Genomic DNA, 21,631 nt, shown 5'->3' with positions numbered 1-21,631 from the left:
TGTTTGCACACTGTTTTCTAGAATGATCCTTGCAGAGCGTTCAATTTGATTATGCAAACCGGATCATCAGGAAGTGGTTTTATTTCTGTGTTCCTGTCATGGCGTGTCTACCGAGTACCAGACTACAACAATGAGGAAATGAGAGGGCTTGTGTTGTGTTTCTGGAGCTCTCACAAACTGAAATGTCTCTCTCTGTGGAAGAGCTGTCTTGTCCCGTGTGCTGTGAGATCTACAGATCTCCCGTGTTTCTGTCATGCAGTCACAGCATCTGTAAAGACTGTCTTCAGGACTTCTGGAGGAGCAAGAGAACTCAGGAGTGTCCCGTCTGCAGGAGAAGATCCTCCAAAACCGATCCTCCTGGAAATCTTGTGTTGAAGAACCTGTGTGAGTCCTTCTTGAGCGTCGAGGAGGTTTGTGATTTGCATGGCGAGAAACTCAAACTCTTCTGTGTGGAGGACAAGGAGTCTGTGTGTTTAGTGTGCAGAGATTCAGAAAAACACAATCAGCACAAGTTCAGGACAATCGGTGAACTTCTGCCATCTTACAAGGTAAGAAAAGACTCAAAGGCAGAACAGAACCTTACTATACAAATTAAGAAATTATATTATTATTTTTTTATTGTATATATAGCCTAAATGATAATTATATATTTATTAATTTATATAGTATAGTAGTATGTATATATATATATATATATATATATATATATATATATATATATATATATATATATCTCATTTTTTTTTATCTTATATTTTATATAAATATATTTATTTAATATAAAAACAACATTTTTCTTAAATATATACATAATCAATTAAAACAGTAGGATATAAACATTATGTAAACAATATATTTATCAAATTATTAGAAAATATACAATTTCCCTTAGTATTAAATATATTTAAGATTCAATTTAAATATAAATTATTAATATTAACATTTATTATAACATATTAATATAGTTTTTTGTTTACAATATATATATATATATATATATATATATATATATATATATATATATATATATATATTAGTGCTGTCAAATAAACAATCACAATTAATCGCATCCAAAATAAAAGTTTTTGTTTACATAATATGTGTGTGCGTACAGTGTATATTTATAATGTATATATAAAAATACATGCATACATCTATATATTTTGATTTTTACAAATGTTTTATTTGTATTAAATATAACTACATTTAGTATAGAAACATAACATATTTTTCTTAAACATATACATCCGTGTATTTAAGTAATAAATATACACAGTACACACACACATATTTTATGCAAACAAAAAAACTTTACTTTGGATATGATTAATTGCGATTAATCATTTGACAGCACTAATATATATATGCATAAACACTACATTTAGAAATGACAAATTCTGTAAGTGTTTATATGATATGATAACTCGAATATGAAAATAAAAAAACTCAATCATTCTGACATTCCTTATGGATCTAGGGATAACGTTAGGATTTTCTCATTTTTTCAATTGTAGGAGGAGCTCAGTATCAAGCTGAAGTCCTTACAAGAAAGGCTCAAGCACACAGAGGAAGTCAAAGGAGAGTGTGAGGAAGCAGTTGAACACATCCAGGTGAAGATTCACTGATTCACGGTCAGTTACTGTCCCTTCAGCTCACTCAACACACAACTCAACTCAACCTTATTTCTGTTTGTCTTTGAGACTCAAGCTCAGCACACGGAGCGCCGGATTAATGCGGAGTTTAAGAAGCTTCATCAGTTCCTCATCGACGAAAAAGAGGCACTCATCACTGCACTGTGGGAGGAAGAGGAGCAGAAGACTCGGATGATGAAGCAGAAACTGAAGGAGATGAACACACAGATCTCAGCTCTTTCAGACACAATAAAACACATCCAGGAGCAAATGAAAGCCAAAGATGCCACGTTTCTAAATGTGAGAACTGAGCGTGTCTGGTAAATTCTGACAATGTGTATAAAGATTCATTTGATATAATTTAATTTATGCAAAAAAAAAAAAAACTGCTTGTGGATGCTATATGGGCCCCAAAAGCCTTTATTGACATATATAATGTATAAAAAAGGTAATAAAGGCTTTGGGAGCCCGGGTGATGTAGTTGCAACTCTCTCTAAGGATTTTCCTTTAGAATATATTATTTTAACAGGATTTGAGAAGGAGTTTTTAAATAATAATTATTTATACTATTTTAACAATATTTAAAGAAACAAAATAATGTCATTTAGCTTTATTTTTAGAATTTTAAATTAGATAAGAGTTATATTTATACTATATTAACTCGATATTTGAAGGACAAAATGATTTTTGTCAGTTTACATCTTGAAATTATCATGTGTTTTTAGCATTTTAATTCAGATAAGAATATATATAATATTATATATATTAAATATTATATCAGTTTACACCTTGATATTTTGTAGCCTTTTTATATAGAATTGAACACAATATTTGAAGGTAATTTGAAGATGTTTGCATGTTGGTTGTATTAGTTTTTTTTTTTTTTTTGTATTTTAATTTAAAAACAGTCATTTTAATAATGCATTCTTTTCTGCTTTTTATTTTCCAGAGCTTTGAAGCCACAATGGAAAGGTAAGTGTTCAGCCCCCGTCACTCTCTTGATATGGATGTGAACTCAAACCCACTGCAGACTGATCTTCCAGAGCCCGGGGCCCACCGCAGGAGCCTCACATGAGTCCTGCAGCTTTGATTCATGTGGCGGATCACTTGGGCAACCTCACATTCAGAGTCTGGCTGAAGATGCGAGACATCGTCCAAAACGGTGAGTCTTTAAGTACAGTATATATTGGGCTCGGTTTAAACTGATTTCTCAAATTGATCGTTTCTCACTTAGATAAACTTAATTGATCAATATATGCTGTTTTGAGTTTATGCTTGAACAAAAATGTTAGGCTGATGATACAAGGGGCAACTTCGGTTAATTTTACCGTCAATGGCCAACTAGGTGATACACAGGGGCTATACCTGATCTAAAGTATCCAGATATACATTTGTCACTCATTCTCAGAGGTAAAATGCCAAAGTAACAATGCATCAGTGTATAATCAGCCTTAGACATATTTGTAGCGTACTTCTCATCCAATAAATCACAGTCGATTTCGTGGTTTGATGCTTTTAGTATAGTGTTTTGAACCATAAAGTGTATTATACTGTATATATTATAGCAGTTATAACACATTATTAAGGAATGCTTAAGCATACTGTAGTATAAACCACGGTGAACTGATAAACTCTAATAAATCCTGTCATATACTTTAGTTTTTACTACAGTAAACTGTAGTGTATTGTAGTAATGTAGAAAACTTAATACAGTATTGGGTAAAGTCATTTGTTCATGTTACTATAGTTGATATATCACCACGGCAACTATAGAATTACCACAACAAATACTTTACTATAGAATGGTTCTAAAACACTCAACTTTACTATGAATTACTGTAGTATTTTTTTCTGGGTCGTGTTTGAATCGCAGAAAGACGTCAGTGAAACAGCGATACAATGTCATATTCACCTAAAAAAAAAACATTCAATGGCCATAGAAAAAAATGGAGAATTGTGCAAAATACATATGCGCTATATATGCACAATATATTTATTATAGCCTATTATATAATGAAAATAGCCTATCTTACTTGTTCTTGTTCTTCAAATGTCTGAGCAAATACGTGATGAAAACAAGTTATGACATCCACTGGAGTAGGAACATACCATTGGAAAGTTATTATAATCTTTTTATGATAAAAACCGCCTTGTGTGCGATTGACATGTTTGTTTACCAGCGAACAAGGCTTATTGTAGTACCGCATAAGTCGACAGAGATTTGTTCCTTGAAAAAATGGACATGAATCGTGCCTGATTGTCTATATGTCCATATCAAATCAAATGAGATCCAAACTCAATTAAGAAATGTGTTTTTATTACCCAGCACTTGCTTATCATGTGCACCCATGATAGATCTCTAGCTCTTGATTATTTCTCTCATCAGCTCCTGTGATTCTGGACCCCAACACTGCACACCCCGAGCTGAAGCTGTCTGATGATCTGACCGGTCTGACGTGGAGCACACACACTCACGCCTGTCCCGCCAATCCAGAGAGATTCGACGTCTATCCCTGCGTTCTGGGCTCCGAAGGCTTCATCTCAGGAACACACTGCTGGGACGTGGAGGTTGGCGACAATACACACTGGACCGTAGGAATAACCACAGCATCCAACCCTAGGAAGGGGTTTACATTCTTTAGCAAAGATGTCTGGTGCGTGTGGTACAAAAATCAAGAATATTTCTCATATTACCAGGACCAAGCCTACACTCCCATTGGGGTTAAAGAGAAGCTGCAGAGGGTGAGGGTTTTACTCGACTGGGATCGAGGAAAGGTGTCTTTTTCTGATCCTGTAAGCAACGCTCATCTGTGTTCACTCACCACAACGTTTACAGAGAAACTCTTTCCGTTCTTCTCTAGCGTTTGTGTCACTTGTGGTCTGAGGATCCTACCAGGTAAAATAAGTGCATCAGACCAGCACAGTTAATGTGATTCTGTGTACTTTGTTGTAAATGTTGTGCATAATAAACGCTTATTTAATTTTCTTTATTTCTTGAGATATTTAATATACAAGACTGGATTGACACTTGCACAGAGCAATTTCTAAAATTTTTATTTTTATTTATTTACTCTTTACCTCTATTGCTGCTATGTAAATACCCTGTATAACCTGTTTGCACATTCTCCTCTTATACATTCCTGCTCATCTTAATATTTATTAAGTGTACATATACTGTCCTGCACATTTTATTTAATAAGATTTTTAATTTATTCATACTTTTTTCATATCTTATTATTTTGTATAATTTTCTTGTGTTTATATTCTTTAATAATTGCACTGTCCATGGAGCAGACCTGATTTACATTTCACGGCTGGTCATATGCTCTCCATATAACCATGTATGTGACAAATAAAAGTCTTGAATCTTATTTGCATAGGCCTTTTAAATAAATTCAAATCTTTTGTTTATAATCATACTAATAAATACTCTTTTAATAGGCTTTTTTCCTTTTTTGACGTCTTTGGCCTAGACATGACTTAATTCAGAGATGAAAAAATATTTATCTTGTAAACGGTATATTAAATTAAAAACTATATTTTTTATGAATGAATAAGATGTTAATCCAATTTGTAATTTATTTTTTAATTTATATAACTCATTATATTCAAACTGAAATGGAAATACACTGTTCTGTAAAAAATATTTGTAATTATTTTTGTAAATTATTGAAATATATATATATATATATATATATATATATATATATATATATATATATATATATTAAAAAACAAATTTATATATATACATTTTTACTGTTTTAAATGCCATGGGCCACTAAATATGATCATACTTATGCAAGGGACCCTAATCCAAAAAATTACAAGGTAGCTATATATTTGCACATTTTTCATCATATAAAGCCAAAAATTATACTGTAAAAATAATAATATAAATTTGTGTAAAACATTATTTCGAAAAGTTTTTTTTCCTACTCACTATAATGTTGTTTCATTGATTTTATTTTATTTTAATACTTTTTAGGCTTATTTTTAATTAAATTATTTATTAAGTTGAATCTATTTTTACATTCTTCACTGTTTTTTCCTAAACTTCCAAAACACAGAGCGGAACGTTGATTCGCACACAGTTCCTGCGCGGATCCTATTTGTGTAACACGCGACAGAAGAGAGCTCAGCATGGTTGTCTCATGGTACAGTTATATGTATTCTTATTAGTAATTTTTTTTAAGGAATATATTTTCAGAGAGCGATAGATATATATTTTCCACATATATATATTTAGTATTTTCCGCCTTACCATGAATGTCACGGGTCTGCGTTGTCGCTAGAAAGCTTCAAAATAATGTAAACATCTGAAGAAATTAATTATTGCAAGTAAGTTCGTGCTCGGTGTAATATAGAAAAAAGCTTAGTGCTTTATTATTTATTAGCTTAATTTGATAAAACCCTTAAGATGTCTGAAGTTAAGCTGAAGAAACATGTCGAAAATATTCATATTAATGGTCAATCCAAAAATAATAAAAAACAGAAACATGAAAACAATAAAAAAGCGTTCTTCTACGATACAAAAACAGTTGTAAAGAAGAAAACGAAACCAGCAACTGTAAAGAGAAACATTACACCCCCGACAAAAGTGGAGGAGTATTCGTGCAACTGGAAGAAGTTACTGCAGGTCAGAATTATTTACCATGGTAAAATCATATTGAATTCATGAATTAGTAGAGACATATGATGTTTTTACATTTACATGTGTGTGTGTAGACTCTTGCCGCAAATCCTGAGAAGAAGAATGAAGACACAAAACAGGCAAAAGATGCAAACGTTAAAGGAAAGCAGCTTCAGAAGACGCCGTCAGTTTCCAAAGACTCTCATACACTTCACTTGAAAAAACCTGCACGGACCGTCAGACCTGCTTCTGAGACATCTGCAAGAGTAGAGAGAGATGGAGACCAACAGAACGGAAACAACCCCACCGGACACAAGCAGTTCAAAGCAGAGAAGAGGAAAAGAAAGGATGAAAAAGAGAAACCGGTGAACAAAAGGAAGAAAGTCGAGGAGGTGGAGAAGAAAACAGCAGAGTATGTGTGCAATTTAATGCTGTTTTGTTTCATATGACTGTCCTGTGGACATGAGTTTCTGCCATGGAATAAAAAAAAAGAAGAAAGATAATTGCATTACTTATATCTCACAATTAAAAACATTTATTATGGTTTTGAGTTCGTATAACGCAACTTTTTATCAGAATTGTGAAATAGAAAATCTGGATTGTGAGATGTAAACTCTCAATTGAAAAAAATTAAAATAAATTAATAATTGTGAGATAAAAAGTTGCAATAAAAAAGAAAAAGAACTGCAAAGACAGAATTGCGAGGAAAAAGGTTCTTAATTGCAACACATAAGCTCTGAGAATAAAAATCTAAATTTCAAGACACAAAGTTGGACATAAGAAAAACTTTAACCCCTAAAATATGATTATGTTTGTGCTAAGGACTTCCTAAAATTAAAAAAAAAGTCAGCTATATTTATATTCAGTGTTATTTATATTAATGTATACAGGGAAAACATTTTTTATTTTACATTTGGAAATATTTATTCTTTGCATTAAATTGTGATGTATTTTATCTATATGCACTATAGTACTGTTCTGGTTAGATTTATTTATTTCAATCCGATTCTTTATTTCAAATCAGATGTAAAAAAAAAAAGTCAAAATTGTAAAATGTAAACTCATCTGAGAAAAAAAAAAATCTGTGAGAATTGCGAGACATAAACTCAGAATTCTGAAAAAGTCAAAATTGTAAGAGAAACTCAGAATTCTCTTTGGAAAAAAAATCTAAATTACGAGACGTAAATCGCAATTGTTCAGAAAAAGGTGTTAATTGTGAAATAAAGAAGTTGCAAATATATTTTTCATTTATTTATTTACATTTCCTGGTAGATTCGATCTTCCATACTGTCCTCTTTAAACACGGTTTCCTCTTAGGCCTGATCTCTGGTTTGATGATGTGGACCCTGATGACATCGAGGCCACCTTAGGGCCCGAGGCTGCAGACATCGTACGAAAACGTAGCGGGATGCTGAAGTCCAGCGCAGAAGTCGTAGAGCAAGTGCTGGTGAAAAAGCACGCGTTCGAGGGGTGAGACACCTGCAGCTGTCAGGCTAGTCATGGGTTTTGAAGGGAAGTGATGTAATCTTATGGCTGATTTCAGATTGACCCGTGCTGTCGCTATGGACTGTGAGATGGTGGGTGTTGGCTGTGATGGGGAGGACAGCATTCTAGCGCGAGTCTCCATCGTCAACCACTTTGGGAAATGCATCTACGATAAATACGTCAAGCCCACGGAAAAGGTTACGGACTACAGGACGGCTGTTAGTGGAATCAGACCGGCGGACATCGAAAAGGGTCAGGACCCCTCAGAATTGTCTCTATTGCATTTGAAAAATACTACAAATTTGATTAAATGGTCATTTGTATAGAATAGTGCTGTCAAAACATTAATCGCATTCAGAATAAGTTTTCGTTTACACAATATGTGTGTGTACTGTATAGATATATATAAATGCACACTTTTAGAAAATATTGTTTATGTTTATATTCATGTAATTTAATTTATATATAAATATATTTAGTATATAAACATGACATGTTTTTCTTAAATATATACATGAATGTGTGTCTTTATATATACATTATAAATATACACTGGACACACACATATATTATGTAAACAAATTATTTTGTTTTGGATGCAGTTGATCGCGATTAATCATTTGACAGCACTAGTATAGAATAAGAATGGAGTAAGAAAATAAGTATTTCTCACAATTTTATGTGTATATCATGCCATTTTGAGTTTATGTCTCGCATTTAAAAAAGAATTGCTATTTCACGACTATTTCACGTAGTTCAGAATTTATATCTTGCAAGTCTGAGTTAATATCTCGCAATTGTGTTTGACAATTCTACCGATGTTCATCACTATTTTGAGTTAACGTCACAGTTCTTGGCTTTTTTTTCTCAGAATTGCAGGTTTATATCACGATTCTGACTGTATTTCTCACTATTTTGAATTTATAACTCTCAGTTATGAGTTAACATCTCACAATTCAGTCTTTTATCTCAAAATTGCGCATTTATAACAATTCAACAGGCTTCTGCATGTATGAGATTCTTAATTGTTCTTCATGTGATTAACAGGTGAGGACATCAAGACAGTCCAGAAAGAAGTGGCTCAGATTCTGGAAGGAAGAATATTAGTGGGACACGCCATTCACAATGACTTAAAGGTACAGTACACACAAAACGGGCTGTTGTCACGCTCGCATCGTTCCTGGTCTGTATGCTTTTTCTGTGGAAAACAAGTACCTAGAAAGCACCAAACTAGGCTTTATTACGGCATACGGGATTGGAATGGCTTGAGAGCGACTAATGATGATATTTTCAGATGAGGTATTCCTTTAATGAACTGTCAGATTTCTTTTAAATCCCATTTTTGTCATATTCATAGATTTTGCTGCTGGATCATCCCAAGAAAATGATCAGAGACACACAGAAATACAAACCATTTAGGCAGAGAGTAAAGGTATGAAACAAAGTTTGCCGGTAACTTAAAAAATCAGTATTATTTATAAATAAATAAATATGCAAATTTTAATTGCCATAAATGTCTCCCCTCTTGTCTTCTTCCTCAGAGCGCACGTCCTGCATTGCGTGTCTTATGCAAAGAGATTCTCAATGTTAATGTCCAGCAGGGTGAACATTCATCTGTAAGTCTCTCTTCAACATCTAAGACAAACACTCATCTACAGTACATTCAGTATTTCAGAGTGCATGGCTTGATCTTTTCCCCATAGACTAGCATTCAAACATTTGGGGTTTTGAATGTTTTGAAAGGTGTTTCTTTTGCACATCAAGGTTAATGTGTTTATTTGACCAAAAAATGCAGTAAAATATATTACAATTCAATTTAAGTGATTTCCATTTGAATATATTTTAAAATGTAATTTATTCCTGTGCTGCAAAGCTGAATTTTGAGGCATCCTTCCTCCAGTCTTCAGTGTCAGAAATCATTCTAATACGCTGATGAATATTTAGTTTGCTGTCGGTGTTGATCAGTTTAATGTTGTGTGTGCATCACAGGTTCAGGACGCTCAGGCCACTATGAGGCTATACACGCTGGTGAAGAAGCAGTGGGAGGCGGATCTTAAAGCGGCCCGCGCCGGTCAATATAAGAAGAGCCCACGAAAACCCAAAACTCCTAAAAACCAGAGCAAATGAATTTCAATCCGCCAATAAAAAAAAAAACTCATCACAAAAAATTCTAGACTGAAACATGGATCTGTGCAGGGAACTGTTTTATCAACGTACAGTAACACTGTCTTCAGTTACGATATGATGAACTGTGTTTAATATTCCTGTCTGAATGTATCTTGAATCGTATCTTCTGTTATTTGAGGAATGAGAGCATCAGACCGTTCAGATTATCAGTGTTATATTGAGCTCTTTTATACAGAGTAATGTAAATGTATATTTTTATGTAACTGTTATTGGAGAATTTCATAGTTTTCTATCTGAACTGCTATTAAAGACCCCACACGATGATGATTTCTCACATCGAATTACACCAATAATGGCATTGAAATATAATGAAATCTTAACACAAGTCATTTTAACTATTAAAAGTAATCATAATTACATATTTAAATGTTTTTCACACATGCAAATAATTTTTTATCTCTTAAAAAGGCTTGGATGTAATTCTACACCCTTACCTCATTTAATATTCACGGTGGGTTTATGAATATTTAAATTAGCCCCACCATAGTAAACGCTACAAAATAGTGGATTAAAATCCTGTCATATAAATTTTAACCGTCAAAAATTGACACGTATTAAATAAAATTAAGATTCCAAAAAGGAAGACATTAGAGGATTTACGATGCTGATGACCCTTAAACACATCACAGTCTAATGAGAAGGGACCATAGATTAATAATTAAGCATATTTAAATCACCAGATATAGCTGCAAATAATGTACAAAAAATTTTTTTACCACAGGGTCTTTAAAAATAGTAGTTAAATCATACTTTAGACATCAGATTTTTCTTACACTGAAACAGAACAAGAAAGTGAGGAGGACAGAGACAAGTGTCTTTATTTAGCTCATACCTTCTTTTTTTTTTTTTTGCACATCATCAAAGTCAAATCAGTTACATCTCTATTATAGATCAGTGGATCCACACAAAAACACAGAGCGACAAGATCACTGCTAAACCGCTAACACTTCATTCTACACTACATCTAGAAGGACATTACATCTGAGCTGGTTTGTGTGCTGGTGGACACTGTTATTACTGGAGATCATTTAACCTGCTGAACATTCATGCAAAACACTTTCAAATTTGTGAAAAGTTTGGTGAAAGTATTTCATGAAAGAATGTGAGCATCTAAAAGGATGGATCTCACAAACACCCAGATGTATATGGAAGCCCGATTCCAGCATGAGAAAAAATGAAGAAGTAATTGCTACTTTTTATCTCACAGTTCAATTCAAAACTTTTCTAAAATTCTGAGAATTTTTTATGAATTTATTAAGTTATATATATTTTTTTTCTCAGAACTGAAATATAAGCTTGCAGTTCTGAAGAAAAATAAATTTTTTCCTTGCAATGCCAAGTTTATGTCTCACAATTGTTTCTTTTTTTTCTGCCACAGAATAAAAAATAATAAAGGTGACTTATTTTCTTGCAATTGCAACTATATTTTTCTAAAATATATAACTGCAAGTTTCCATCTCATAATTGAATCAAATTCTGATACAAAAACGCAAACAATGTTTGACTGCGAAAAAAAAGTAAAAAAAAAAAAAAATGTAATTACCATTTTTATCTTTTCATTCTGTAGTGAAAATGGGCTTCCATATATTTCAACCTAAAACTAAAAGAAAAAGCGAAAAAATTCCTCTTGTATTTTTAAAATGCATTTTCACTTCTGCATTGTAACATGATGACAAGTAAGCAATTACATTTTAACCTTTCAAACATGTTACTTTGAGATTTATTTCAATTCTCATTGCTTTAGTCCTGTAACATAATGGTTGCATTTAAATCTAAATAAATTAAATTATATAAATTAACATTTTATTTGAATAAATGGGATTAATTGTCATGAAAAAACAAAATTTGAAGGTGAAATACAATCTAGACATCCTTGACCAATTTCATAAAATTCACCCTTTAAAGACAAAAGACAGTAAGAGTGTGAACACTACGGTTAGAGCATGACCTCTGACCTCCAAACTAATGTTTTTTTAAAGTTTTTTTTTATCTTGTAGTATGTACCTTTGGCTTTCATACTTTCCACTGTCAGTGTTGAGACTGGCTCAGATAGATGCAGAAACAAGCAAACAACACACGCAGTCGTTTCTTATTCCAGAAAAGAAGCCCTTCTTCAGTGCAGCGAGAGACGCATGGCTTGAGAGGAAAGACAGAGACACACGCAAGTCCCTGAAGACGGAAGGTAAACCGCTTAAAACGCACTTCATCATTCAGAAAAACACTTACACCAGCTTTTCAATAGACTTCAGTCAGAGGAGCACCAGATTTCATGAAGTACAGCACACTCATTGGATTGAACTGTAGTTTAACAACAGACCCAACATTCAGCTTAAACTTTTGAGTCCCTCACAGCCTTGTTTTGGTGTCTTACCTGACTTAACGTCTATGGAAAGAGCGCAGATCAGACTCTCAAAGACACGCTTTTAAGAAAGTGACAGCGAGGTTTTAGAGCAGCGCATAGCTAAAGTACATTCCACCGTTTCTTACGAACACCAAACATGCTGCAGCAAAGGATTCTGGGTAAAGGCCAGTTAGCAGAGGCACAAAAACACACAAACACACTTTGTTATAATCCCTGCGATTTCCAAAACACGTTTTTTTACCATGCCTACACATTAAAAAAAACAAGCTTTTACAAGATTCAGAAACGTTCGGAACAAAGAATTCTGGGAGAAATCCCAATGGCCAAAAGTTCCCTTCCCTGCGCTGGTGTTGAGGCGAGGTTTGATACGAGAGACGGAGACGGTCGCTGAAGTTAATGCATTCATTTGCACTCCAGCTTTGGGTTAACTAACTAAAATATGTCAGTTTTTATAAAGTGAGATGAAAATGAATTTACAAAAAAAAAAAAACTGTGCATGATAGCGCAATTGAAAAAAATACACTACACAACCCATTTTATTTAATAAATCCTACACAAACTGATTTGCGCAGACTGACTCACGCTGTCAGAGGTCAAAGGTTACACTGTAACGTTACGTGAAGGGGTAAAGAGAGGGAAGGACGCAGCGGAGGTAGAGGAGGTTCACGGCACTGAACCGTCAGTCGTTCCTGTCAGTTTCTCTTCGTCGCCCTGTTTTTGGTGCTGCAACCGAGCGTAGCTCACCGCATCACCTCTGAAACACAGAAAACACACACTCCTCCATCATTTAGTCAATAATGGCTCAATACATCATGAAGAGTTACTCGGTGAAGAAATGATTTGTTCTGTGTGCAAGTAAATGCTAACTTCTTTCCAAGGGATGCGAGTCCGTACAGCACTCCTGTAGCGAAAGCGATGGCGTTACCAAACAGAGTAGTGATGGAGAAGCTCAGGAAGATGGGAAACAGTGCCATCCTGAGAGACAAAGTGAGATCTGTGTGAATTCTGATCAAATTCTATATCAGTGGTTGCAAGGATATTTGCATTCCTGTTAACTGATTTGGAAAGTTACACTTGTTACTCTACAAATTTCTCCTATAAGTCAAAAACAGCTCAGTGGACAATTTAAATTTTAAAAAACACTTTTTGTTTTGCAGTAAATATCAGTTCCACAGTAGCACTGGTTATCCAGTGAAGGGAAGAGCTCACCCGCAGTAAAACAGGGCTTTCTGCCAGGGTTTCAGACGGTCTGCACGCGCTGCTATAGCATTGGCAAACTCTACGAACTGACAGCAGAAGGGCACCTCACACAGGAACAACACAATCGCCGTCAACCTGCGGGAATCAAGAGACAGTTCCTCTTCTGACTGGCTTATATACATGGCTTGATGAACACTGGGAACTGAAATGTGAGTTCTTACACCATCCAAACTCCAGCCGCGATGTTCAACGGATTCACAGTCACACAGTTCCAGACGCCCATCGTTGCACATGCTAAATAAATTCAAAACAAATACAGAAAAGTGTTAGATCTTTAGAAAATAAAATCTATATTTGTCATACAAATAAAAACACTGTGATCAGTGGTAAATTTGTGGTAAATATATATATATACTGTTATTACGCTCCTCAAAATGATCAAATGTCAATCAAATATTTTCTGTATATCCCAGGGTTTACCAAGCTAATAACTTAATGAATATAATTGAGTTACTTTTTAAATGATTCATGTAAAATAATATATAATTTGATTTAAAGTAGGTTTATTAGTGTTAAGATGAAGCAGCTAGGATATATTCTACGTGTTGCAGAGAATCTGTTCAAACACACAGGACGGAGCAGCTGGTCACTGGACGGATGGCTTCGATGAGCAGCTGCTTCTGTCATCTGTGTCTCAGAGTATGTAGAAGAGAACAGAGAACTATTGATGCTGACTGACACACACACACACACACAGTACTGCTGGCACAAGTGTGTGTGTGTTCAGATCTAGTGCAAGCTCAGTCTTTGTGTCTAATGAATAATACAGAACAGAATAATACAGCAGGATTTTTTTTTTACTACTATTACATCTTTGAAAAAAAAGGGATCATGTACAATTTTAACATAAATGTTCATGCATTGTACAAAATTTTCTTTCATAGTCCCTGTTAGATTGATCCTTTATCCTTACCTATATATATTTTTTTTTTCAGGGTTCTGTGGAAAAGGTTTGAGAAAATCTGTCTAAAAAATAAAAATAAACCAAATAAATATATGTTTGATCAAAATAAATAAATATATTTATTTATTTAAATTAATGAGTTGGAGTAAAATAATTAATAGATGGATTAAAATGAAATGTGTAACCTGATTAAAATAAATAAAAATAATTTAACTTTTATTAAAATAAAATATGTCTGATTAAAATACAAAAAAATATTTTTAAGTAAGTTTGATTAAAATAAATCGAAATAAATATGAATAATAATTTTTTTGCCATATAAATTGGATCTTTATACATAAAAAGCTGGCTTTTAAATTTTAGAAGGCCCCCCTTGCTGATTATATTTGGGGGTCCATGACATCTAAAAGATTGAAAATTCCTATTGTACAGATTTGCTTCTAAGGAAGTGATGTCACTACGAACATCCTGACATCATCTTTTCATAATGTGATTTGCTGTAGTCATATGTAGTCAAGTCCAGCAAATGTCACGTGATTGTGTTGGGTGTAAGACAGTATCGTTGTTGGGAAGGTTTCAGATGCCATCACACAGCTGTCTTTCAGGAAACACATGGCTGTTGCTGTTACTCTGCATTAAACAGCCATATGCCACAATCACGGGTGATACTTACATATACCACCCAAGACACCGGCCAGTTTGCAGATCCAGCGGTACCACCAAGACATCCCATCGTCTTCTGTGGCGGTTTTGGTTGGGACTGTCGCCTCTTCTGAGCTCATTTTCCACCGTTAAATTATTTAGACTCCCGATGTGCTGCAGTACCAGCGGCGGCCTGAGGGCGTCGCTTTTTCCCCGTCGAGGACAATGGCTGGAACGGGTAGCTGACTGTAATGTCAGCCTAAAAAACAAATCGCGTTATAAAGTTATCAACCAATCTGCAGCCGGAAATATCACTGAAAAAAACTGAATTGTAAAATCGTCCTGGATTAAATACAATGCTTTAAGGAGGATGCCGCTGCTCTGTGGTGCGCAGAAGGCTGCAAAATATAATCCAAACCTCTCAGGAATGCTGTCGAATTTTGGCTTCTTGAAAAAATTATCGTTTAAAAAAGTGTCACTGAAACGGTGTGTTCAGAGTCGGTGTAATGTCAGTTTAATTTAGTAACGCTACTGCTTTTGCTTCTCTTGTCTTGGAGGTTCCCTTGTCTGCTTTGTATTGTGGGTGGAGCCTATAATGCGTCACTGCGCACAAGGAGCTTCAGGAGCGTCAGCTGCGTCAACATTTGCGTGCAGTCAGGACTCTGGCTTTCAGACAACTAGTGTAGGGTAAACAAGTACAGTTACGTGTTTAAAAGTGTTTGCCATCATAACTTTAATACAGTCTAATAATACTACTAATACTTTAATACAGACTACGTCTGTTATTATTACTATTTATTATATTATTATTAGCCTACTACTATTACTACTTATACTTTTATGAGATTGAGTCACAACCAAACTATTAAAGAAAGGGGGGAAACATTCTGTTGTATAATATTATTGTTCTCTGATATGTATATGTATAAAAATAAACAAATAAGTACATTTTAAATGCATATATTTTAATAATATTAATAAATAACTGAAATACGTATAATTAATAATTAGAATTATATTATAATAATATAAAATAAATAATTAAAATAAATATTATGTCAAGAAAAAAAGATCATTTAAATCAATCAATCTAACAATACAGTATTATAGTGAGTAAAAAATAATACATGTTATTTTATAAAACAAATTATCTTTCAAATAATATTTTACACATATTTAGAATATAAATTTTTATTCACAGCATAAATTGGGTCTTTTTTGTTGGACACACACACACACACACACACACACACACATATATATATATATATAATTTAAAATATATGGGTTTTTTTAAATAAAAACTGGGGTCCAGGAGTGTTCATGAAAAACTGTAACAGTAACAGTGTTACAAAATAATAGTAATGATATTAACGATATTAAAATATAATTAAATGATATATCGTTTATCGTATGTAGTATATCGACTGATTTACATTTGACAAAAAAAAGTAATGTTAAACAATCAAAATGAAACATTTACTTAAAAGATTAAACATTTTATTTGTTTATTTGCATTTGATGTGACCAGAGAACTGTGAATATGCAAATGTTTTGTACAATTATTTAAATATCTATCTATCTATCTATCTATCTATCTATCTATCTATCTATCTATCTATCTATCTATCTATCTATCTATCTATCTATCTATCTATCTATCTATCTATCTATCTATCTATCTATCTATCTTAATTTATTCGAACCATCGCGAGATTTTGTGGTTTGGCGTTAACACAGATCCTCCAAAACATAAGTCATCATTCCACCTGGATTTACTCAAACGTGACGTGATTTACAGATCCACAAAAATCATTATAGAACGCACAGCTTCTGTGGGAAGTTTGTGGCCAGGTGTTTTTGCGCTCTACGAAACTGAACCGGCCTGACAGAAGAAGATGAGCTTCTTATTGTGAGTTTGATAGTATGATTAGAACTAGAAGATTATTTCTAAATAACAACCAGTTTACTTCTTTAGCACGTCTTGCTAAAGAGCTTTTGGACCGAATCGACTTCGGTTCTAAGCGTGCAGATCGTTAAATGTGTCAGTATTTCAACCTGACAGCTGTGTTAAAATATGCAGTTTTTCAGGCAAATGCCTCGGCATTGAGATCAGCCCAGTTCTGGCACATTTGCACCGTTTTCTTGGCTCTCTGGGCTGGAAGGACGGCAGATCTTATGTAATGCATGTTTGTTTGACAGTGTGCGGTTAAAAAAATACGTTGTGTGTCTTGTCACTTTGTATCTGAGATCAGAGAGTTGCAGTGTGTGCAAAGCCTGTGATGCATCCAGAGCTGGAAAACATCTGAACTTTGGCTGTGCTGTTGATGAAATTGCATGAAATGCAATAGTTACCAGGCACTGCATGATGTTGCATCTGTCATGAATATATTATCTTATGTTTCTTATGTTACCCAAAATGCTGTTTTATAACAAAGTTCGGGAGGAACAGTCGCAGTTCATTAACCTGATTAACACAAGTGGAGACCAATCAGTAATCAACTCATGACAAGGTATAAATAACAGCAGAACCTATCTCTGTTCATTGACAGTTTCAGCATCCCTCCTCCACCCCATTTCTCCTCACTTATAGATCCATCTACTCTTACCACAACCGGGGGGAGTACTCTGGGTTCGGGCCACATCCCGAGCTCGGAGCCCTCCACCCGGACAGCACGCCAAATACGCATAAACTTACGGTATTAATATACGTAGATGTGAACTCGTGAAATATTGTTTATTTCAGTTTAACAGTCTTTCTAATCGGATGATTTTGGGAGGGAACAGGGTGTATTTGCTTTCTCTGTAATTGCTTCAAAGAAAATGTTTACATCCTACAAGAGGAAGAGAGGGAGGAAATCTCAAATGCAGAACATTTCTCAATCTGCTTCTGTAATCCTGAAATCTTGGGAAGAGTTTATTGTAATGATGGATCTGAAATTTAATTTACCGATAAGGTTGTCTAGCACCATCAGAGAAGCCTGAAGAGCTCATGATGTTCACTGGAAGAATGCGATTTTGGAGAAGTGAAGAACAAACACAGACATGTGATGTCATTGCAATTGTGATGTTTTAAAATGTGAATAAAAAAAAAAACATGTGTGAATGGTTTTGAGTGACGTGTGTCTCTTTGATAGGAACCGGATCAACTGCATGTCAGTGTTTGGAGATTTGGTGGATGGACAATTTGACATTCTTTAAAGGAGTAGTTCAGACAGAAATGAAAATTAGCTGAAAATGTACTACTCAGACTCAGGACATTCAAGATGTAGATGAGTTTGTTTCTTTATTAGATTTGGAGAAATGTAGCATTGCATCACTTGTTCACCAGTGGCTCGTCTGCAGTGAATGGGTGCCGTCAGAATGAGAGTCCAAACAGCTGATAAAAACATCACAATAATCCACACCACTCCAGTCTATCACTTAGTGTCTTGTGAAGCACAAAGCTGCATGATTTTAAGAAACAAATCCATCATTAAGGCATTTTCATATTTAACCCTTTGCTTCAGGTTAAAATATGAGTCATCCATAATATTGTTTGTTGTCTCATAAGTTGTCTTGTCTGAATCAGGAGAGAAATATGCACAGTTTACAAGCAAAAACAGTTTTGAATCAATAGATTAGTGGATTTTGATGTGAGAGGACAACAGGGTCAATAATTTTTTTTATGAATTATAGGCTTAAAATGCCTTAATGGAGTTGTTTCTTACAAACATACAGCCTTTCACTTCACAAGACATGATGGACTGGAGTGGTGTGGATTATTGTGATGTTTTTATCAGCTGTGTGGACTCTCATTCTGACGGCACCCATTCACTGTAGAGGATCCACTGGTGAACAAGTGATGCAATGCGGGTAAAATTTTCAGCAAATTTGAATTTTTGAGTGAATTTTCCCTGTTAAGTGGCTTTTTTGTCCCAACCCTCCAGCGGGAATCGTTCATCTAAGACGTTTAAGCCGAAGAAGATTATTCCAGAAGGTTCTCATCAGTATGAGCTGCTCTAACACGCCGAAGCCACGCTGGGCAGCGGGAACCTGCGGATGGCCGTCATGCTTCCTGACGGAGAAGATCTGAATTAATCAAATTAAACCACTTGTTTGTCAAGTAATATCATTTATTAGTCTAAATGAAGGCTTCTAAGAGTTGTAAAGCAACTTGCAGCATTTCATATGGTATTCAAATGATGTGGCATCAGCAGTTTGTGTGTATTGACTGACTGTTTTACAAAAACCTCAGCTGAAAGTTCAGCTTTGCATAACAGGAATAAATTATATTTAACATTACATTTGAAAAGAAAACTGTTCATTTGATTTCTAATAATATTTGACAATATTAATTTTATTTTCAATCAAATAAACACAGCCTTAAAGAGCATAAGAGACTTTCGGAAACATAAAACATTCTAACCAATTCCAAACTTCTGAACTGCATTAGGTTTGTTGTTTCTGAATTTGAAAGAAATGCTGCTTCTTTTATCTGTTTTGAGGAGTTTAACTTGATCGACCGTAAGGAGCTGGCATCTCTTCAAGAGCTCATTGAGAAACTCACTACAAAAGACAGATAAACTGGGAAAAACAGTGATCCTGCTCTCACTGTTTAATGAATGAGAGCTGAACTGCAGACTGCAGTGATTCGGTTTGGTGTCTGTGTTGAAGCAGAGGAATATGTGATTGGCTTTCTTTGACTAGTGTGAATGTTAAAGAGTGTTTGATTCTTCATTGCTGTAACGCTGACAGTAAAAACATGGAATTAAATGACTAAACTTCCTATGCAATAATGATCTTACTTCTCCTCACTGATGTTATTAGGCAAAATTGTTTGAAGTTCATATCAGTGCTTGTTTTTTCCTTATATATTTCGCTTTTAATATGTCACTATTAGGGTTTTGTATACTAAACAATGAAGTGTGCTTGCTGGAATTGCTACTTTGTTGACCCACATTGCTGATGAGAAGCATTAACCTTGACTTGGCTGTGCATCAAAGAGACTAAAAGAAAAGATCAGAGTCTCTGATTAGCTACAGCTGTTTAAGTTTTTAATTTTTTCTTAAAGCATTGAATTAATGCAACTGGGTTGCCAAACATTTCTTAAATATTTAACCTGTTTACTTATTTAAGCATTTCAGTGGTACCCATTTGAAATATACCTGTTCATATATGGTCAGTACAGTACTGAATATTCGGTATGTTGATGAATCCTGATTTAGATTCCTTTTTTTTTTCATGAATGTAATCGTTTTACTTCTAATGGTTTGGAGTATGCCATTGTGTAAAAGTGATTAATATCAGACAGACATGAAGTATTTATAGAGCATTTTTGTCACTGAAATGAATATATTTTCCTGAACTGTAAACTAATTAGGGCAGATTAGATATTTAAATACATGCATACGATTTCCTTATACTGTTAAAGTTTACATTACTAAAACAATATCACTAACTGATGTTGTTTTTGCTGTACACAGAGCAAATAAAACCTTTTAAATAAAACATTTTATTCGTGATTTTCTTTTAATGTTTGTGCATGTTTTATATTTATATTATATTTTCTGAACGCGTGTGTAATATTAAACAACTGTTTAGAGGTAAAATAAAAAAAAAATAATCGAGTGGTGTTATCGTGCATGTGAAGCACTTGCGGTTTGAGAGCAGCTGCTTCCGGTGGGAGGACCTTGAAGTTTAAGCGCCAGAATTTAATGTCCCGCCTGTTTCTCTGTTAACAGACTGTAACTCTACCGAGTGTTATTGTACATTTCTGCAATATTGCGTGAAGATAAAATGTCTCCCACAGCCAAAAGAGCCTGTCCCAGTCCTCTGAACGACAGCCTGGAGAAAAGACTGAAACGCATCTCCATTGAAGGCAACATTGGTGAGACATTACTTTTGTTGTTGTTTTTTTGTCAGTAACGTTACTGTAAGCATATTTCATTATTGGACATAGCCACTAAATGCCGCAAATCGATTTTTATAAGGTTAAAATTACTTTTCATTGTGAATTCTGATTTTAACGATTACGTTAATGTACTTACCTTTATGAAAAAAATATTTATTATTAACATATGTAAAGTTAACGCAACTTAGACCTTGACGAACATTTCCTGTTATGAATGCGTTTTATATATATATATATAACACATGTTTATGCAAGCTCTGACTATTGAAAACATTTTTGCATTTATAAAAAATAGTATTAGAATAGAGCGGAAGTTGGGTTGTGAATATTCGTAAAACATCTCATATCCGGCCAAACAGCGATTCCCTGCACTTTTTTAGATGTTATTTGACAATCGTGGAAGAAATCTCTATCGTTTGTTGTTGCATTATTTCTTAAAGTTTTTAAATGTGTTTTTATCTCATATTGTCCTGTGCTAGCTGCGGGTAAATCCACTTTTGTTCGCCTGCTGGAGGAGTATGATCGAGAATGGGAGGTAGTACCGGAACCCATTGCCAGGTGGTGCAATGTACAAACTCAACACAACGAGCACGAGGTACAGTCAAAAATACTGTAAACATACACATTTTATATT

At 34.3% G+C, this 21,631-nt stretch overlaps 4 protein-coding genes across 6 annotated transcripts in view; 3 read left to right on the top strand and 1 right to left on the bottom strand.

Annotated features, from left to right (window-relative positions):
* The first annotated feature begins 53 nt into the window (after window positions 1-53).
* LOC127986069 (nuclear factor 7, ovary) lies at window positions 54-5,002 on the top strand. Its single transcript, XM_052588268.1, has 6 exons — window positions 54-548; window positions 1,515-1,610; window positions 1,701-1,931; window positions 2,581-2,603; window positions 2,675-2,793; window positions 4,018-5,002. Exons 1-6 carry the CDS (start codon window positions 183-185, stop codon window positions 4,557-4,559), a joined length of 1,377 nt encoding a protein of 458 aa, XP_052444228.1. The 5' UTR covers window positions 54-182; the 3' UTR covers window positions 4,560-5,002.
* Window positions 5,003-5,723: 721 nt separating this feature from the next.
* Window positions 5,724-10,470, top strand: rexo4 (REX4 homolog, 3'-5' exonuclease). The gene is made up of 8 exons (XM_052587479.1): window positions 5,724-6,270; window positions 6,360-6,676; window positions 7,582-7,734; window positions 7,808-8,001; window positions 8,797-8,885; window positions 9,107-9,181; window positions 9,291-9,365; window positions 9,739-10,470. The coding sequence occupies exons 1-8, from the start codon at window positions 6,052-6,054 to the stop codon at window positions 9,874-9,876; spliced, it is 1,260 nt and encodes a 419-aa protein (XP_052443439.1). The 5' UTR covers window positions 5,724-6,051; the 3' UTR covers window positions 9,877-10,470.
* A 259-nt stretch (window positions 10,471-10,729) lies between these two features.
* On the bottom strand, window positions 10,730-15,701 carry cacfd1 (calcium channel flower domain containing 1). 3 transcript variants are annotated; one of them, XM_052587482.1, is made up of 6 exons: window positions 15,460-15,701; window positions 15,136-15,363; window positions 13,720-13,792; window positions 13,508-13,633; window positions 13,166-13,273; window positions 10,730-13,052 (listed from the first exon to the last, which is right to left on the bottom strand). In XM_052587482.1, the coding sequence occupies exons 2-6, from the start codon at window positions 15,242-15,244 to the stop codon at window positions 12,962-12,964; spliced, it is 507 nt and encodes a 168-aa protein (XP_052443442.1). In that variant the 5' UTR covers window positions 15,245-15,363; window positions 15,460-15,701; the 3' UTR covers window positions 10,730-12,961. The 3 variants fall into 3 exon arrangements, with proteins under 3 accessions (XP_052443442.1, XP_052443443.1, XP_052443441.1); XM_052587483.1 differs by having other exon boundaries at window positions 15,523-15,701; XM_052587481.1 differs by having other exon boundaries at window positions 15,136-15,701.
* A 5,071-nt stretch (window positions 15,702-20,772) lies between these two features.
* dck (deoxycytidine kinase) overlaps window positions 20,773-21,631 on the top strand; it is a 5,057-nt gene continuing 4,198 nt past the window's right edge. The window contains exons 1-2 of the mRNA XM_052587480.1: window positions 20,773-20,973; window positions 21,477-21,592. Of these exons, the coding sequence (XP_052443440.1) occupies window positions 20,883-20,973; window positions 21,477-21,592 (207 nt within the window). The 5' untranslated portion in view covers window positions 20,773-20,882. The remainder of the gene's footprint in view (window positions 20,974-21,476; window positions 21,593-21,631) is intronic.

Source organism: Carassius gibelio, chromosome B21, assembly GCF_023724105.1.
Source record: "Carassius gibelio isolate Cgi1373 ecotype wild population from Czech Republic chromosome B21, carGib1.2-hapl.c, whole genome shotgun sequence".
Lineage (NCBI taxonomy): Eukaryota > Metazoa > Chordata > Actinopteri > Cypriniformes > Cyprinidae > Carassius > Carassius gibelio.
The sequence above is the reverse complement of the archived record's forward strand: the minus strand, read 5'-3'. Positions and strand labels throughout refer to the sequence as shown.

Excerpts from the sequence above, each read along its gene's own strand:
- LOC127986069 (XM_052588268.1), top strand. The coding sequence starts at position 183 with ATGTCTCTCTCTGTGGAAGAGCTGTCTTGTCCCGTGTGCTGTGAGATC. Across the intron at positions 549-1,514 it reads AACTTCTGCCATCTTACAAG|GAGGAGCTCAGTATCAAGCT; the intron begins GTAAGAAAAGAC and ends TTTCAATTGTAG. Across the intron at positions 2,794-4,017 it reads GCGAGACATCGTCCAAAACG|CTCCTGTGATTCTGGACCCC; the intron begins GTGAGTCTTTAA and ends TTCTCTCATCAG.
- rexo4 (XM_052587479.1), top strand. The coding sequence starts at position 6,052 with ATGTCTGAAGTTAAGCTGAAGAAACATGTCGAAAATATTCATATTAAT. Across the intron at positions 8,002-8,796 it reads ACCGGCGGACATCGAAAAGG|GTGAGGACATCAAGACAGTC; the intron begins GTCAGGACCCCT and ends TGTGATTAACAG. Across the intron at positions 9,182-9,290 it reads CATTTAGGCAGAGAGTAAAG|AGCGCACGTCCTGCATTGCG; the intron begins GTATGAAACAAA and ends CTTCTTCCTCAG.
- cacfd1 (XM_052587481.1), bottom strand. The coding sequence starts at position 15,244 with ATGAGCTCAGAAGAGGCGACAGTCCCAACCAAAACCGCCACAGAAGAC. Across the intron at positions 13,793-15,135 it reads CGGTGTCTTGGGTGGTATAT|CATGTGCAACGATGGGCGTC; the intron begins GTAAGTATCACC and ends GAATTTATTTAG. Across the intron at positions 13,274-13,507 it reads AAAGCCCTGTTTTACTGCGG|GATGGCACTGTTTCCCATCT; the intron begins GTGAGCTCTTCC and ends TTTGTCTCTCAG.